General features: G+C 38.3%; 1 protein-coding gene across 1 annotated transcript in view; it reads left to right on the top strand.

Annotated features, from left to right (window-relative positions):
* The first annotated feature begins 8858 nt into the window (after positions 1–8858).
* fam135b (family with sequence similarity 135 member B) overlaps positions 8859–20082 on the top strand; it is a 66162-nt gene continuing 54938 nt past the window's right edge. Inside the window, exons 1-3 of the mRNA XM_041966906.1 lie at positions 8859–9167; positions 15948–16044; positions 19801–19880. Coding sequence (XP_041822840.1) covers positions 15968–16044; positions 19801–19880 — 157 coding nt within the window. The 5' untranslated portion in view covers positions 8859–9167; positions 15948–15967. The remainder of the gene's footprint in view (positions 9168–15947; positions 16045–19800; positions 19881–20082) is intronic.

Here is a 20082-nt window from a genome sequence, read left to right on the forward strand (position 1 = left end):
AAATTTTCTTTATAATAAAATAAACAGTCAATAAGACTTTTTTTCATTAAAAATAAGATACTGAAGCAGAAGAAATGTTGAAATGATACAGGCTGATGGGAGAATGAGTCAATCACATGGCTGAAACTTAATGCATTTAGTCATGTATGGTCAAGGGGAATTCCTATGGTTCATAGTGAGCATCACAATGCACAAGAATTGAGATTCAAGTGACTTTGAATGTTGCATGGTTGTTGATGCCAAACTGGCTGGGCGGAATATTTCAGAAATTCAGAAACTGCTAATCCGATGGGGTTTTTATGCAAACTATCTCTAAGGTTTATAGAAAATTGGTCCCAAAAAGAGAAAATATCCAGTGAGCAGCAGCTGTGCTGGACCAAAATGTGTTGTTGATGTCAGACGTCAGAAGAGACTGGTCAGATTGGTTGGAGATGATAGAAAGGAAAAAGCAGGTTATCACCAAGGTATGTAGAATAGCATCCCTTAACACACAACACGTCCAACCATGAAACAGATGGGCTACAGCAGCAGAAGACCACACCGGGTGCCGCCTGTCAGCTAAGAACAAGAAACCGAGGCTACAATTCACACAGACTCACCAAAACTCGACAACAGAAGATGGAAACATGTTGCCTGTTCTGATGAATCTCCATTTCAGCTGCAATATTCAGATGGTAGGGTCAGAATCTGGTAGAAACAACATGAAAACATGGATCTACCCAGTCTTATATCAACACTTCAGGCTGCTACAGTGGTGGTGTAATGGTGTGGAATACTTTAAGCCCTTTAGTACCACCTCAGCATGGTCTAAACCTACCTGAGTATTGCTGCTCACCATGTCCATCCCTTTATGCCCACAGTGTACCATCTTCTTAAGGCTATTTCCAGAGCCCTCCACAGTCATCAGATCTCAATCCAATAGAACATCTTTGGAATGGAACAGGAGATTTTCATCAACTGTGCGATGCTATCATGTCAATATGGAGCAAAATCTCTAAAGAATGTTTTCCAACTCATTGCTGAATCTATGCCACCAAGAATTAAGGCAGTTCTGATAGCAAAAGGGGTCCAAACTGGTAATAGCCTCGTGGCCCTGTTTATTGCCAGCGAAATGTCTGTTTTGCATTCAGTCATTTATTCTTTGCACTGTTGCCCACTGTTTCACATGAAGTCATCCAACCACCTAATGGTCAGGTAAATCTAATAGTTTATAAGGTCCGATAAACATAGTGGCTCGTATTAAAACTCATCTGTTAGTTGTCTTCTGAAAAGATGGACAAATGTTGCCTCCATTTTATGTTTACTTGTAACTTTAACTTTCTGAATTCCTATATAATACCTGCAGGCTTACAAGGGAAAAATCTACAGTGTATGATTAAAAAAATGTAATCACATTCTTGAAACTGAGAGACTTGCAGGTATCAACCACCTTTTCACCTCCAGTTCTCAAAGGGGGTCATTTCGATGCCCTTACAAAGCAGTATAAAAAAAATATAAAAAGGTGGCATTTAGAACTTTTTTCCTTTGAATCTTTTCCATAGTTTAGTAGTAGACACAGTTTCAATAAATACATATTTAATTTGCATGAGGGATTACTTCTGGCTTGTATTTCAAATACAGCCTTTTATTGGTGCTCCACAGAGGGCATTCTCACTGTATGTGTGTTTGCACGAAAGGAGACAGGACGGCTCTCCAGGGGGTCGTCAATACGGCCCAGAAAATCAACAGTTGTCCTTTAACTTCCTTTGTTAAACTGCTCCGTTCTCGCTGCCTCAGAAGGACACAAAATATAATCAGAAACCCCTCCCTCCCTCCCTGGACATCACCTGTTTGAACTTGTGCAGGTAGACGCTACAGAGCACAGAAAACAAAAACAGACTTGAGAATAGTTTCTATGTAAATGCCATCTATGCATGTTTTATTGAATGGTTTTATGAATATAATGTTTTAAAAAGAGTTTTTGTTTATTTTTATTTTATTTTATTTTATTATTTAAGGGCTTTACTTTCTTTTCTGTTGTTCTCACACAATAACAATAAAGACATTTTGATTCTGAAAATGTCAAATGTTTACTAGCATAGAACATTCACTAATCAGCTAAAATATAACACAATTAAATATTTTTTAAATGCATTTCTACTTTTTTATCAATTATCTGAAGGGAAACAATTAGGGGGAAAAGGGTCTAACAGCATAATGCTAAAGTAAGGAAACAGAGCGCTGGATGTCAGCTGATACTGATTTATTGTATTGCACGCCGACAGCTCAATAATGACGCACGGGTCATTCTGCCATCAACGCAACTCCGGTAGAGGACCCATAAGCTTAGTGCAGACATGTCCCAAATGTTATAAAACCCAGCCATCTTGCAGCTCCAGATGAATATTGTCTTGGTAGCGTGAGAACGATGTCTACTCCTAACTTGGTTGTAGTAAGAGGAGCTGATCATTTCTACCCCATTTGAGTCTGATTGATTAAATTTGCAGGAATTAAGGAATAAGGAACAAGTGATTACATTTTGGGGATGATCTGATTCACCGTCAGGAATGTTTTAAAGGATTCTTTACTGTTGGGAGATAGAGATAATTTAGCTATTACAGCTTCAAACTCAACAGAAAATGCCCAGAATCATTAGGAAAAAAAACCCAAGATGACATCCTGGGGTAATAATCGACAATGTTTGACCTGGATCATGTTGATATTCTAGATATGGTGATCCAAAAGGTTAGAAATATAGGGGGTACTACTAGTTTTTCTCAGTGACCCTACTGCTTGGAGGCGTTCTGTGCTCTCTGGGTGCTTCTAGTTCATTTAAACATTAGTAGTCATTTTAATCCTATCAACTGTTTTTATCCCATTAATGAATAATAAAACAGACTACTCTAAGTATGCTGGGCCTACTATTCTTTGTAAAGAGGCTTTTTGCTAAATATCCAACTTCTGCTTTATACTCTCCTGTTATATAAGACACGTTATTAATCAGTTTTATGTTTTGGAATACTTTAAATATAAGAGTGAAGGTTAGCTATGTTCAGCCACAGTTAGCATAAACAGTGGACATAAAAGTAGTTAATAGTAGTAGATCTCCAATTTTGCTGTGCATAGCTAGAGGTTTTAGTTCAAACCTTAGATCATTTGGCAAATTACTGCAGCAACATTTCTTTTAAAACTGTTTTCTGTTCTGGGTACTAAGAAATGTGTCAGGGTGTCGAGACAGGACCCAAAATGCAGAATCAGGCAGAAGGAGAGCAGATGAAGGTGTTAGATATTTAATTGTCCAAAAACAAATAACTCAAGTACAGCATATTTCCAGAACACAAACTAAAAGGAAAATATAAATAAAGTCTGGACAGAGGGAAAAACTATGGCAACAAGGAAAAAGAGACAAAGCAATGACATTGAACTGGCAGAGAACAAAAGAAACAAATGTGTATTTATACACTGAGGAGGAGTAGGTGGAGCAATCACCAAAGTAAAACCAGTTGTGCACTGAACAGGAAGTAAAGAAAACAGAACATACAACAGCATGACTACAAAATAAGACAAAAAAAAAAAAAAAAAAAAAAAACAAGACTAAGAGACAATGGAAACAAAGGAACAGAAGTAAAACTGTTGCAAAACTCCATAAGCCACAACAAAATGCGAGCAGCTGTTCAATTGCTTGTTAAGACCCCCAATCTTGCTGCATGATTTTAGTTAAAATCTGAGCTTATTTGCCAAGCTGTAACTTGAATTTAGGAACATATTTCTGATGGTTTTCCACAGAAAATGAAGACAATATACAATACAAAAAGAACAGCAACACCTGCTATTTCTGTCATGTGATTTCAGAAGTCTGCTAATGGTATGACATGACATGGCGCACCATTCTGTTTTTTTAGTTTCTGGTATTTTAAGGAAGTGCTACTGAACTTTGGCAGATTTTTTAATTGAACCGCCTTCTAATGTTGGCTAATTCAGCATCCATCTTGCATCTTATACTCCGAGCTTTTTCCAGTGAGTCGTTTCTACCTTCAGTAATGCTATCTTGCATTACTTGGATGGTACACACTCAAAACAGTTGCTGACATGTGACATGGTACGGAAAGTAAAACTCAGCTTGAATGTGATGGAGCATCCCAGAAGTAAAAGTTGTCAAGTTTCTCAGGTTTGGGACAATATTGTGTTCAACAACAGCTCCAGAAATGTACATAAACGTCTCTGGGCCATCAAAAGGAGGTAGAAACACGTATTTTATAAGGTCGAAGAGTAGCATGGTCCTACTTTAACTACTTTTCTTTTTACAGAAATTGAAAGCATTAAACACGTTAAAGGAATCATAATTCATCCCATCATTAGAGGCTTTGAAAAATTAAGTGTTATTGTTAGTTTGAAGTTGTTATTTCCAAAAGTCTTCAGCAGGTGTTACTTGAAGTTGGCATCTCTTGAGGTGTGAAGACTAAATAATTTATTTTACTTCATTTACTTGTTCATTAGTGATCACCATGTCTGTGATCATCAAATTTATACAGACATCAGCAAAATTAGATTAATTATGCCAAATCAAAGCAGTCCTGTAGTCCTGTCAGTCTAATACTGTGTGAAAACTGTTGTCCTTGCTAGGTAACCTTGGAAATTTCTGCCAGCTTTTTCCCAGACTATGTAATCATCTGGACTCTGTCAAGTGCCTAAGAGAGACGAGGAAAAAAAGAGGGAAAAAAAATCAATGGAGCTCCGCTCTTAATCAAGAGTGCTTGGAGCTTATGGCAGAACGCCATGAGAGAAAAGCAGCAATTGACTTTGGATTTGTAAGCAGAAGGTGAGTCTTAGAACACAAGAGTCATCCAGCCACAAGTTAGTGAGTCAGGCACACAGAAGCACCGTTCATACCGTTCATTAAAGGAAACTACAACAGTCAGACACAAGTGGCCAAAGCCAGCAGCTTATGTGTCATGGACATTTTTTTTATTTGTTACATAATCCTCCCCATCCCCCCTCGTCTGACAAGTGATTAGTCTGAGAGGAGTTGTTTCACCAGGACAGATGGCAGATTGATTGCACTACCTGCCAGGAACAAACATGCTCATGGTTACTTTGTGAATTTATTGCGTCCTAAAAAGGGAAATCAGGGCCATTTCAAGCCACAGTACACTGTACATCACTTTACTTTAAACCTTAGGACCTTGAGTGTGTTCTGGCCGCTTTTGGATCTCACTAAATTGGGTCTAACATCATGTGATTTCTGGAGTATTTTATACTCAGTCATTGACATTACATTAAATGTTCTTTGATAGCTTTGTGTGATCTTATCCATGTGTAGATTGGTGCGTGAAACTGTGCAAGAATCATTAACTGGCTGAAATAAGTCATGTACAAGCAGTTTTAAAGGCTGTTTCTTTCTGTCACTGAAAATAAAGAAGATGCACCTATTTTTATTTTATTTTGATTCTGTCCACCTGCTTTTTGTGAATTTGATCTTTAAATGTGCCTTTTCTTTTTTTTTTTTTTTTAGCAGGACGAATTGTTTTAGCATTGGCTTTGACATTTAAAGCTGGCAGCTCAATGACAGAGCAAAAATAAACTTGGCAAGTATTTGCAATCTGTATGAATATGGCTGTTATCAGACTGGCCTAGAAACCAAGGATTCAGGTTGCATCCCAGAAATAAGACATATTCCAGAGGGAGACACAAAACAATCAAATTGAGACACGTAAGAAAATGAGAGACACATAAATTTCTACCAAAATACATTACAATACCAGAAAAATTAACAGCAACATTATACAAGGCACAAACTGATTAAAGTGAACATGCAAACATAAACAATGTGACTAACTTAAATAAAATTTGTGCAAAAAAGCAAGCTGTTACAAAATAATCAGATTTAAATAAAAAAAAATAGGACAAACAATAATAAAAAGAAACAAACATAAGTACAGTGAGACAGTGAAAACTGACAAGAGATGTAAAATAAACTGTTTTAGACACAAAGTCAACAAACTGAGTTAAATCACTAAAATCAAGTACAATGTGGTCACAAAAGACACAGAATAGTTACAAGCAAGCACAAAGCAGCGAAAAATTTGCCCTTCAGATTTATATTTCATATGTTTTATACTGTATGTTTGATATTGTTTGTTTTAATCATTACTGCCAGTAATGGAATTTGGACTGCTGCTGTCTTGGCCAAATGAGATTTTGTAATGTCAATGGGACTGAACTGGTAAAAAAAAAAAAAAGGAAAAAAAAAAGGTTGCAAAAAAAAAAAAAAATAAATAAATACATAAAAGAGAGACTGAAAATGTGCCAGGACACAAGAAAAATATTTATTATTGTTTTCTATATAAATATAGAGGAAATTATTAAAATTTTAAGTTTAAGTTAACACTAGAAAACAAAGGGTTTCTTACTACCATCATGCCCAGAGGACAGCCAAAAGGCTGTAGGTTGAATTTAACAATGGCAAAGGTAAAGGCAAAACAACGTTAGTTCCCTTTCAGTTTTGTGTGAGTAACTGCCTCATTTACAGAACATTAGTGTCTGTTCATACCTAAGTTAGGATATTAGCTTCAAACTTACCAAGCCACTTGGCTGCCCTTTGGGCATGGAAGGGGCTGTGGGACTTTTATTTACATACAATATTTAACAGAACTTGTGTAAAAACTATTTATAATAAAAGTTTAATTGACATTAAATTTTTATCAGTACCGATGTGGCTGATAAGAACCAAGACATCCAGTCAGGTTCACAATGAGAAGCTTTGATATTTACGGTCATATAACGAGGAAAGTATGCTCTCTCAAATCTGTTTTTTTCAAACATAAGTACATTATAATGATAAAGGGTCTTGAAATTAGTCATATAACACCATGTTATTGTTTATTTCACACATATTCAGCCAAAATGCAGAGACAGTGTGTGAAAATCTAAATACTCCTAATAACCCAAAAGCACAGATCAAAACTCTCAGTAGCAATGACATAAACTAATCCATTTCTTTATGAGGTTATCAGTCTCTCTCGTTGTGAAGAAATGTTGGTCAGGTCTTCTTTATAGCATTGCTTCAGTTAATTGAGGTTTGCATAATAATTTCAGGTCCTTCCACAACATTGCTGTCAGGTTGAGGTCTGGACTTTGGCTGGACCATTGCAACACTTTGTCTCTTTTACTTTTTGTTATTTCAGTTATTCTATTATACATTTTCTGCTGTGTTTGGGATCATTGTCCCACTGAACGACCCAGTATTAACTAATCTTAGTTGTCAGACAGATAGCCTCACATTTGTCTCTTTGGTGTACAAAGAAGTTCATGGTTCACTGACTGAAATGTGTCCAGGTCCTGTGGCTGCAGAACAAGCCCAAATAATCAACACTCCATTCTGACTTAAACATCTCTGCTTTGATCTTATCTGTCCAAAGGACCAAAACCAGAAAGTTCCATAAGTCTTCTGGTTTGTTTAGATTAAACTTTGTAAATCTGCCTCCTGCAATCCTTCTGTTGTCATTTGGTTTAGGAGGCAGGACCAAAAAACAGGAAAAAAAAAAAAGTCAGATGTCAAATTAAGAGGGATTTATTGAGTAAATAGAGATAAAGTTACCGGGGCTGTGTACACTCTCACAGGAAGAAGGAGATTCTGCCAGAGATTGAGAGGGGTTTCCTGAGGTGCATGAATTAAAACCTTCCAGGCAGGTGGCAGTGGAGAGCGATAAGAAGATGGATGATGATGGTAGTTGATTTTCAATAACTTAAAGAAGTACAAATATCCAAATGAGAAGGATCCAAAACACCAAACTTAAAATCTGAAACAGTCAAAGGTGGACAAACAAGATCAACTACAAAAACTGTCTTTCAGATGCTTTAACTCTATAGATTTGGCCATGCAGTACCAGAGGAAAGTAAATAAACTGGTACTGGCTGAAGAGCTGACCCCAAAGAGGAAGCAGTCAGCAGTCAGGTGAGCAGCATGAGCCATCAATCAGCACCACCAGCACCTCAATCTTTTTCTAATTTACTGTCAAGAATTTTTACATTTAACATGCTAACTGAAGCCTGGAGAGTCTGAGATGTAGATCTTGTTGTTTTTTTCCTGAATTTTCTCACTACTTTTCACTACCTCACCTTGGGATGATCTTGTTGAGCTGTCCACTCCTCAGAAGATTAGCAGCTGTCTTGAATGTTTTGAACTTGTGAATGATCTTTCTCTCTGTAGAATGATGGATTCCAAATAGTTTAGACGTAGTCTCATTGCCCTTTCCAGGTTTATTGACAGAAACAGTTGCTTCTCTAAGATAATTGCTGATGTCTTTCCTCCTTTGCATTGTTGTACCTAAATGCTCTAAAGCAGCAAAGTGAGAAAACGTCTGCTTTTATCAAGTATCAAGGAAACAATTAATTGTATAGTATATTAGCGGAACCAGGCTGATACCTCCAAATTTTAATAGGGGCTGTGAGGGTGGACCTTCCTTGTGGATTTTGGTGTAATATGTTATATTGTTAATCAGAGATATTGTTTTCTTAATTTTATGACCTGGAAAGGACCAGAGAATATTTATTTTTGAATTATTATTATTATGTCCTCATACAAAAAACTGATAAGAGGATGCTTTATTTTTTTTTATATAGGGCTGTAACCCCCTCCCCAGTCACGTGACCCTCATGAGTTCGTTATTACGTTGTTTGCATAACACTCATCCATTGTTTTTAGCATTGTCATTTTCGCGTGCACGGTTCACTTCAGCTTTTAGGGGGCAGGCTCTGACGTCACGTCAACCTTTCGAGCGCACACAACAGTGCAGCAGGGCACACACGCGCGTGCACATAGACACAGAGACTGTGCTCTGACTGCTGATATTCCCTCTTTAAAAACTATTGTGTGTTGTGGTACAAACGCGGGTTGCATGCGGACAATAAAGAGACATGCTGACGAGACGCGAGACACTTTGGCAAATTGAAATCCACACATAGAGAAAGAGAGCGCGCGCAAGAGAGGGAGTAGAGAGAGGGAAGAGAGAGGAGGGGGGACTGCAGAACATACAGGGTCTGGATGAATAACCATGGCAACAGCAGCAGCAGCAGGAGAAGCGGCGATATAAACATTGAGAGACGCGCATCCATCCACAAACAGCGACTCATTGAGTAAAGGCTGGATCCCGAACCCTGTGCGGATATTACACCACATCACTGCTAAGGTGAGGCTGTTTTATTGTGCGTGCGGCACCCTTCTCCCGCTGCGCCGGGATGTTGTCTGCATGTGTGCGGAACATGAAGGGATTGGGAAGCTGCTTGTCTTACATTTGGGCTGGGGATGGATCTCACATGAAACATGAAGTATCATTTCATTTAGACTTCTCATGTTCTTCCTCTACAGCTGTGAAGGGTCTTTGTCTGACCTATTGTCTGTGGATGTGTGTGCACAAGATCCCAAGTTAATAACCCAGTGAGGGAAATTTAAATTATGTCAACCCTTTAGCACAACACAGTAATGAATTGTGTTAAGCATAAAAAAATAAACCAGAACTGATTTAGATTAGGGAAAACGACTGTAGTTTGCTGCAGCTTTTTAGAAGCAGTTTGTCAAAGCTGCTTCTCACCATAGTGTGTGTTGTTCCACCTCACTTTCTCACTGAATGCTGCAGTCTGAAACAGTCCTACATGCTGACAAATAAAAAGCAAAGTTCCCGAGTCGTGATCATGATGAAGCTCAAACAGATTCTTATTAAAGCCTTTCCTGCTGCACGAGTTCAGACACTCATGTGACCGTCCAGTGGGAACACTTCATTACAGAACCACAATTGAATATATTCGTCTTAAAGCTTCTAACATAGATTTCAGAACTAAGTCTTCAGCTTCCCTTCATTTGTTTATATCGACAGGAAATAGTTGCAGCAATTGATTGAATTGTACAAAAACAATATAAAAGACTGACTGTACAATTTTAGCAAGTCTTCCAATTTAGCACCTTTGTTCTGCAAGTGTGAAGCCTTTTAGACAAGCTTCTGGTTATTTCTAAGTAGTCTTGAGAAATAGTTCTCGAGGCTTCTTGAAAGACTTTCCAAAGCTCGTTTTCTCATTTTGTGCTGTTCTCTGTCAAGATGATCCCACACAGCTTCAATGATGCTGAGATCTGGGCTCTGGGGAGGATTCATCACTCCCATCAGACTTGTTATCATAAATTGTCAGTCCGGTTCTTGTGTCATTTGGCATACTTCAACCTTTTCTGCCTGTGTCCCTTCCTTAAAAATGGCTTTGAGCACTGGCCCCCCTTTGACACTGTTATATACAACTACCCTTCCATTTCCTGTCACATTGTCTGACTCCAGTTGCACCTTTTTTGTTCGATTCAACCTGTAGCATCATCAGAGCTGTCAGTGAGAGCGCTCACTCTGATTGGTTGTTAAGTGTTGGAAGCTAGGCAGCAGTGACGACTAAGAGCAAATGGCTAACTTAGTATGACACACAAAAGTTTTTCTCATTTGTCGTCTTCTTCTCAGCCCAAAAAAGCACCTCTTCAGAATAACAAGGTTGCGTTTAGTGTAGAAATTGAGATCGACTGGTAATCACGACTCAAGTGTGACCAGCTCTAAATGACATTGCTAGTAAATACATAGCATGTGGTGCTGTGTTTACATTTTCTTTTAATTCCTTTACTGTCCAATACTGTAAAATGTACTACTGCCCCCTTAATGTGTGTTTTCTTGGATTTTACATCTTTGTTGATAGTTCAAATGGGTCTTTCTGGTGTGTTTGAATGCTATTTAGTTTGTCCAGCACTAGCAACAACAGGGCACCCAAGAGTGGCTTCATGCTAACACTGATTCTTCAAATTGGTTTGGTGTTTAAAAAAGCTTCAAGGACATCACTTTCTCATAGGGGCGGCGTGGCTCGGCAAGATAGAGCCGTCGTCTTGTAGCCTGATGGTTGCCAGTTTTATCCTGTCGAGCTCATGTCGAGGTGTCCCTGAGTAAGACATCAAACCCCAAATTGCTCCTGATGGGTCGTGGTTAACGCCTTGCATGGCAGCTTCCGCCATCAGTATGTGAATGGGTGAATGTGATGTAAATGTAAATCGCTTTGGGTGTCATCCCAGGTACAGTAAAAGCGCTATATAAATACAGACCATTTACCATATTGTTCATCTGCTGATAGTTTTAGATCTGCCACTTCTTTTGTCCTTCATTTGTCCAGGTTCCTCAAACTTTTAAGGACACATTTCACACCATGTGGGGTGTTCTAAGGTTTTAGCTAATAACTCTTTGGGAATCACCTTGTTGATACAAAGTACTATTCAATATCTGTAAAACTGTGTTATTTTTGGCAACTAAAGAATGTCCTTGTGACAGGCTGGTATTAACAATTTGAAATAGGTTCTTAGGTTCCTTAAAAAAACAAAAACAAATAAAAGCATGTTTCACTGAAAATGTTTAGCTAGGACAGGACTGACTATAAGTAAAAAAAAGCCATCATGTCTAAAGAAGAGATTTGGAGAGCCTGAACTGTTGCTCAAGACCCCTTTAGATCACATGAAAGTCTGAATGCTTGAAAGCAAAATATAAAGAAATGAAGGGTTGCTCAAGACTTTTGCACAGCACTGTAAGTTATTCACAAATTATTCCATATTCATATCCAGCTGTTGGAAGGAAGCTGCACAGCTCATACACATATATGCACAAACAGCAGGCATGTGATTTTCATACAGATAGTTCTGCCATGACTCAGACTTGTGAAAACAAACAGTGTGTGTTTGTGATCACATGCATCTCTCCAAAGACAACAAGTCCTCTTAGGTGATGATTTTTTAAAAAATGTTTCTGCCTTTTTTTTAGACCCTTTGAAGATGATAATCTCATTTAGAAACTGTAAGGATACCGGCCTCATTAGGCTATACACACTCTCCCATTCATTCTCTGACTCCAACTCCACAACTCAGGCCACTCCATATTTCTCTATTTTTTCCTACTTGCAGGGATTTGGCATCACAACTTAACAACAAAGAACCTAATACAGCATCACAAGGGAGTTTGGAAAGTACCAGATTAGTCCATCACATGATTACTGGGCTGACTCAGTGGGTTTCTGAAAAGGACTCTCGACCCATTCTCAAAATGAATATTGTTACGGCCATTTTTATTTGACTCTCAGAACTCTTGCTTAAATGAGGTGCAGTGTGTCCTCATAGTTCCTCGTCACACATGCTATTTTCAGTGGTGGCCCTTTGTCTGTCAATATGCGCTGCAGAGGGAGTTAATGAATGGAATAATGCCTGAGATTAATTTCCGGCCCGTTTGAGCTAAGCACACGTACAACAGCTTTGAGCCGTGACAGTCGCTGTCTCTTTGTGTTACGACGACACCTCAGCTCATGAAGCCTGTAAAATAGCTCTCCCTTCCACACTCGCCTCTGTAAACATGTTGACTTTTCCTCCACCACCAAATCGAGACAGGAGATATCACTCAGTGCTCCCAGCTGAGCTGACACCGACAGGAGTGGCTAGAAGGGGAGGAGGGCAGCCTGGAGTTTTCCCCTAAGGTTGCAGAATTAGTGAAGCTGCAACCCCTAGACCTCCAAGAATCCTAGTCTGTGTGTGTGTTAGTTTGTGTGTGTGTGTGTGTGTGTGTGCGTGTAGAGGGGGTGTGTGTGGGGTGTGTGTGTGTGTGTGTGGGGGGGGGGGGGGTTGCAGCCTGCATTAAATAGTAATCAGACAGCAGATGGCTGTTTTGTAATGATTAGTCTTTAATGATTTGCTGCAGGAGAAAATCGGAAAGCAAGAGATTTAAAAAGTGTGCAAGAAGCAGTAGGGCTACAGGTTATGCAGATATTTGTTGGGCTTGACTCATGCATGTCAGATGGGGTCTGCATGGAAAAATTAACAATGCTCAAAAGCAGAGAAGTGAAATCATTTTGACACATCAGCCGGATTATTTAGGTTGAACCATCTAATACAATAGATTAGCATGCTAACAGCTAAATAGGAGACTGTAGAGATTAACAAACAGATCTACAAGCTAGTTACTGCTGCATAATTAATGGCTATGTATGTACCGAGAGGATCATTTCAACCTGGTCCTCAACAATGTCAATTAAAACAACAACAATCAGGAAGTTTCTGTGAATATTTAACTCAAACTGTGGGTTTAGCATGGCAACATATTAGCCTACTATGTTTGTCTCAGTATTCAAACACAGGCCAGGAATCTATTATGTATGTATGTCAACCTCCATGTCTTAGGTGGCAACCTAACCCCATTACCTTGTAAGTATTGGGCTTTTGAGATCTATTGCATCACTGACCAAACTGACCATCACTGGGGGGGGGGGGGGGGGGGGGGGGCTCTTGAGGCCCTGGGACCTTCACTCAGGCTGCCCTGGATGGCCGGTGCCTGGTGGGGTTGATAGCTGCCAATCCTGGCCCTCCAGGGCCTGTGCCCCGTGACCGTGGCCCTGGCTGGAACTCTCCTCTGCCACCCTCTGGGTGGGACTGGGGTTGTCTTCAGTGTGGGGTAGCTTGGGTTTGTGCTCTGGGATTGCTGCTAAGGACCCTGGTCTCTGGGCTGCCCTAGCCTGCCTCTAGCTTCTGTGAAGGTGTGGTCGTATTTGCTTGTTCTCACTCACCACTCCTCATCACTGATCACTCCCTATCCTCTGCATGATGACAGTCACTGAGTTGTCCAGTGGGTCTATACATTAAGAGATATTTTTGTTTTTTCTCTTTGAGTGTGTATCTGGTACTTCAATTGTTGTTGTGATACATTTGTGATATGTTTTTTTTTTTTTTTTTAAGAACTGGATTGTTGTCAGCTCTGTTTTTTCTGTAAAAGCAGGGGGGAATTTTCTGGTGTGTTTCTGTTCAAGTGTAGCATGTTGTTGTCTGGTGATAGCTTGGATTGAAGGATCATTGCCTTCTATTTGTTGTATTTTTGTTTCCTTGTTCTTCTTTCTGCTTTGCCTTTTGCTGTCTTCCTTCTTTTTCTGTCCCATCCGGTCTGGTCCAGCAAGCTTACATAGGTTCCATAATTCAAAGTAAATAAACAACAGTAAATAAATAAGTGAATCAGATTATCAAGAGGAGCCTTATTTCCATAAACCTTCCCTTGGCAGAGCAAATTTGTTTAGCTCAACACAGTAACCAGACTATCATTTCGCTTGCTATGATGCTGGACAGGACAGGTTAAAACAAAAAAAAAAAAAAAAAAACGGTGGCATGTTTACTATATGTAAACAACTCACTGTGTTCAGTAAATGTCTCTTTCTTCTTTTAAACACATTCAGTAAACACCAATCTGAGTTAACATTATTTTAGTACAAAGCTAGTAACAAGCTGTTGTATGTATCTCCAGACAACAGATATGGCTCCTTATCTTAAATGTTCTTATGTGTCATCATGTTCAACTTCATCGTCTGCTACAACTTCACTTTCTGAACATTCTTCATCCATTTTCACCGCTCAGCATCTTCAGAAACACAACTGCATGTTTAGTGGCGCAGCAGTAAAAGGGGTCCCCCTTTAAACAGCTTCCAGCTGCACCATGTTCCAAACATTGCTTAGGCTATTTAAAATGGTGTTGTGATACAATACAAATTCATATAATAAAAATTAAAAAAAAAAATCAATACACAAAATTAGGGGAATTTAGTTAGCTGCAGTTTGCGTTTTTTCATGTATACATGTATTAGTCCACCATACATGCATTTAGCAAATATCAAGCAAAACTTGATATTTAATTTCAATAATAAAAATTTTTCGGACCTACTGCTGCCTGGTTTGGTGTAAAAGGATTCAGAGAAGAAGACTGGTCTGGGGCCAATACAACCAGCATGTCTGGATAAATCCTTACTGGTTTAGGAAAGTTTGCTGAAGCAATATCTGATTTTTAGGCCAGCAAAGCCAGATTCAGCCTCTTTTGTGTGGATCTTTCTTCCAAGTTACAGCTCTATCAGTTTTACAGCACTCACAGGAACACTAACTCCCACACTGAGCATATGAGGATTATATTTCAAAGCATTCAATGGAGGGTTATTTGATACATGTTACTGTAAACATGGTCTTTTATCTCCTTTCAGCTACAGGAAGCTAAGCTTTAAGTGCACCTTCTCTTAACACTGGAGCAAGTAAAGTCCATGTCTAATAGTTACAAACAGTGTGGAGTTTGTAAATATAGATTGTTAGTGACCTAAGCTGTAACTGCTGTTACTTAAATGGTGTGTTGCTTCTGTTGTTCCCAGGTTCATTTAGACAACAGTTTTAAATAGTGTGATGCATCCAGCCACAATGTCAATTATCATTTCATCCTTCATTTGTCTGAAAGAGATAACTCTGTAGCCCCAAATTCTCTGAAGTTTGGCTAAGTCCATAAATAAAAAACTAGTGAAAACTTAATGTGTAGCTCTAAGGTGGGTTTTCTCTGATTCTGAGAAACCAAACCTGATTGCTCAAGATTCAAGCTGAATTCAGTTGACAAAAAAAAAAAAAAAAAAAAAAAAGCAAACATTGAACACATTCCTCAATGGGAACAAAGTGCATGTAACTCACCTGTAGTTTGTGTGTTTTATGCACCACGTTTTTATCATTACACAAAATTGCTGACCTAAAGTTGCAAGAAAGCAACAATAATTCTAAAATAGTCTAAAATATTGACACATTTGCAAAGGCCTGACTTCTTCATTAAGCCTGGTGAACATACCCCACTCTGACAAAAACATGTTATTTTCCTCAAAAATTGTTTCATTTTAAAGTGGTCATTTTTCTAGTAACAACCTGAGCAGAGATGATTAGCATATTCAAAGGAAATCGTCTATTTTGGGCTCACATTGCCCATTCTCCTGACTGTATGAGTCATCACCTCCATGGACAGCAGACATAACAAAGGGAGCTAGTTTTAGAAGTGTCATCATTTGTCTTAACTTTCACTGTGGAGATCATTTGCCTTATTTGTCATATTCACTTGGCATTTTGTCTTTTTCTTTTTTCACAGGTGATGAGTGGAATTATATCATGTCTGAAGTACAGGGAACACTGGAGTTTTCTCTTGAGTTGCACAAGTTTCACAATGTGGATCTCTTTCAAAGGGGGTAAGTAGTTCACACCTGTTATTTATAATGTATTTTACCCAAATAGAGAACAAAGTGAAGTGATTTAAAGACACACACTATGACAAGCTGAATCTGAGGAATACATTTTCCCTCCAACACTGCTGAAGATGGTACCTGTAGCTTGTGATATGAAAACATAGGGAGAATATGGTTGTTACTAATGAAGCTATGACTCATCCTGGGATCTGTAATGTAATTTATTAGGTAATTTAATCGTTAGCCACTCCTCCACCTATTTTAATGCTGACAGTCGAAGATTGTGTTGTAAATCTAACTAATTCCATGTGACCAAAACAAATAGTGCTCATGCTCGAGCTGGATGTTTTCCCAAGTAAAAAGCAGCTAACTGAAAGCTAGCACCTGAATGCTGCTAAATCTCTTTTTTTGTTCCAGAGGGGAATTTGGAATTTTGTTAAAGTGTGTATCTTTTAGAAACAGTCAGAAGATAGGTTCACACCTACACCATGTTACTTCCCCAGTATGACTGAGCCACAAATGTGTTAGCAATAGCAATTTATAGCACACAACGTCTGCCATCTTTACTGGATTATCATAAAAATACATAGACCACCTTTTAACAGTCTAAGTTCACTGCGCATCTCAGTAGATCTATCTATTGTGTGTATTCATAAGGTTGGTGGTTTTCTCATATTGCTATTGAATAGGAATTCATTTAGATGTAAACAATTAGCTAACAATATAAACATTAAATTTATAAACAAAGAAGTTGTTGACTTGTCTTATCTTTTGCTCAATCACTTTCTATCATTGTCCTCACTTCCTCCAATAATAGCCTTTTCCATTTCTTTGCTGAATCAGCCATGGTGCATGCTCAAAATGGATGGTGTGTTGATATCCAGTTGCTGGCATGCAACATGGTGCTGTAAATCAAAACGCAGCTGTAATATGATGCCATGGACTGGGGGGGAAACAAGCTGTAAGGTGTGGTTTTATCAGCCTTGAGACACAGACAGAAATACCTGGAACTACTTGTAAAATAAAGACTTCTTCTTTTAAAAACAGATTAACAGGGGATGTTAAAAATAGCTGTCCTCCTTTTTTTCCTCTTTCGTTTACCTCTAGTTCAGTTAGGTTTTCTGTGACATTTTAGCACATAAAAAAAGGTCACATTAATCCAGCTCTGATGCGTCTGCAGGATTAAAACCTCTCATTTGGCTCGAGTGGAACACTGGCTTTATCAAAAAAAAAAAAAAAGAAAGAATCTTTCCGAATGGAACTTTATCAAACTTTATCATGGCCAGCTCTTCATCTGACTGCAACATTTTTTTTTTTATTTATTTTTTTTACCAGTTCCTGTACACAGAAAAGATCCTGTGTGAAGTCGGCACATAACTGAATCCCAGTGTAAAGATTAAGCACTGTGTAATAAGAGTAGTTTAGTTTTTTAAATCTTGGCTATTACCACTCTTAAATATAATTGCCTATGTCAGTTCTTATCCATGTACAGGACTGGTGGACCATACAGCTGTACATTTAAGGGCACACTGATCGCATTGAGAATACTGATTAAATCTGGATCTAAATTACCATGATAAGTGTCACATTTTAGATTAAACTATTCAAGATTATCTTATGAATGAAATTAGGAATCCAGCTGCATGTCATTCAGTCTCCTGTTTTGTGTAAACAGTATGCTGTTCTGTCTTTTTGCTTTAAGCATCCATTTACTAAGAAATATTTGTGAAGTGTGATATCTTAAAATGTTAATGCAGTGAATAATAAGCCCTTTGTGGAAATGTGAAAATGTTGCATCCACTTAAAAAAAAAAAGTTATTGGCCACTAAGTCAAACATTTATTGTATGCTCTTTTCTGCTAATTGTGACTTTCTCTCTTAGCATTAGCCTAAATACTGTTGCTAACTAATGTCACAATTGTGTCCACAGCCCAGCTTTAAATGCTTTGGCTTCAACCTGCCTTAATTCAAACTTTCGAAGTAGCCCATGATATGATCCTAAACATATTGTTATTCATAATATGTATTACACATATTTCTGTTTTTGGATCGAAGAAACTATCCTGTGTTAAATCTTTGCTAAAAAGCTAACATTAGCACTTGTCTCATAACATGCACAGTGTGTTTTACAGCCTTTGAGCAGATGTGCATTTTTTGAGTTTTACATTTTTAAAATCCATTTGCTCGCTAAATTTAATAATTTAACATAACTGTTGTGATCATACATACATTTACATTTACTCTTTTATTAGACATTTATTATTCAGTCAGTTTGAGACAACAAAAGGTGTCAAAAAGTTGCAGTGCAGGATTGAAACTGACGACATCTTCATATTTCTTTACGTGGACAATTTTTTGCTTTAGATATCTGAACTTTTATTCTCATGACTAACACAAAATATAGAATAACACCTGATTTCAAGCCATGCAGTGTAAAGTAACTGCAGGTTTGCATTTATAGAGATATAGAATGTAAGAAATATTAGTGTTAACTTTCTATAGTAGCAGAGACTCAAATACTTTTCTTAGAGGTTAAATTTGTTGTCAGAAACTCCAGCATTTCTTAAAAGTTTTCAAAAATTTAATTACAAAAAATGTGGAGCTAACATAAGTGATACTGGAGAATATTTTGAAAGAACCTAAAATTATGGGCATAGGAATTTACCTCAATAGTCAGCAGAGTTTGGTATGTCATGCTATCAGATCAAGCATGTGGCTAACAGGCTAACCCTCCTGCTAACACCTGAATTCAAGCAGCTGCACTGCTGCAGAAATGATCTTTCAATCTTTGGTCTCAGCTTTACATGATTCTCTTTCATTCATCTTGATATTATAGAATACCAGTTAGTTATCTTTTTTTTTTGTCCTCAAAGTGTTACTATTTCCCCTTCGTTATGCGTAACTCCACTCACTACCAAATTTGAAAAATATCTGAAACTGCAAGGGTTGAGGTGGGAGGTGTGGGGTGTGTGGGGTGATCAGCGAGTATAGATACACAGGCAGAAATGATTGACAGACAGCAGCTCAGGTCACTGGCAAGATGCAAGGCGAGATTCACAAAGCACCTACACCACAGAGTGGTCTTTGAGTTGGAAGACATTTCCCCTCCCGAATCTCCACAGCTACACATGAACCAGGTGGTCCTGAACCGTATCAGTCTGAGTTGTTAGCGCTGTTACGCTGGCCTGTCAGCAGCTCCAGCAGCTTTTGAAAGCTGTGGAGACTCACAGTAGGTTGTGGCAGCTGCAGGAAGTGCTGCTGGAAGTTGCTGCTGCTACGATTCCGGTTTTACTTTTACACCCCTCAAAAGCACAAATTTGTCCCATTGCAGGAACATTTCATCAGAAATTGTGTCAAAGAATAGAAGTCTGAAACTAGCAAATCTACACCAGATCAGCTCACATCCCTTCATATGCGTTGGTGGGCGTGGTCTTCTATGCCTGCAAGGCGAGAACCAGTCTGTTTGCGTGTGGAGGGAGGGGGTGTGAGGTTTTTAAAATTTTTCTGTGACATAAAGAAAAAACATTAAAAACACAACCTGGTTTTACCCTGTAGAGGGCATTATGAGCCATCTTTTACCTACAAAATGCAATTTTTAAAATAAATGTAAAAAAAATATAAATTTTATCAATAGTATACATAGTTTTCATCACAATTAAGTAATTCTGTGTTGTTCACAGCTCAAAAAGCACATTTTTGGGTGCACTACCCCTTTAAAGCAATTTTAATTGCATTTTTGTTTTTTTATCTTTTATTTCAGTTTCTATCAGATACGAGCAGGGTTGAAGGTCTCGCCTCGTGTTCCCCATAGATTGATGGTGACAACACACGACAACACAGGTGAGGAGAAAATGGTGTCTGCTTTGTCACACTCTCAAATGTACCAAATGATGGTCAGAGTATTTTTAGATGTCACAAGGGCTTTAATGATGTGAAAAGTCTTTCCTCTGTTACATCTGTGGATGAGCTAACTGGATTTTTTTTTCTGTAATCTATTTAATTGCACTTTTGCTGAATAAAAGGCTTTTAGATTTGTTTGGTA

The sequence above is a fragment of the Melanotaenia boesemani genome, chromosome 17, assembly GCF_017639745.1.
Source record: "Melanotaenia boesemani isolate fMelBoe1 chromosome 17, fMelBoe1.pri, whole genome shotgun sequence".
In the NCBI taxonomy this organism is placed as follows: Eukaryota; Metazoa; Chordata; class Actinopteri; order Atheriniformes; family Melanotaeniidae; genus Melanotaenia; species Melanotaenia boesemani.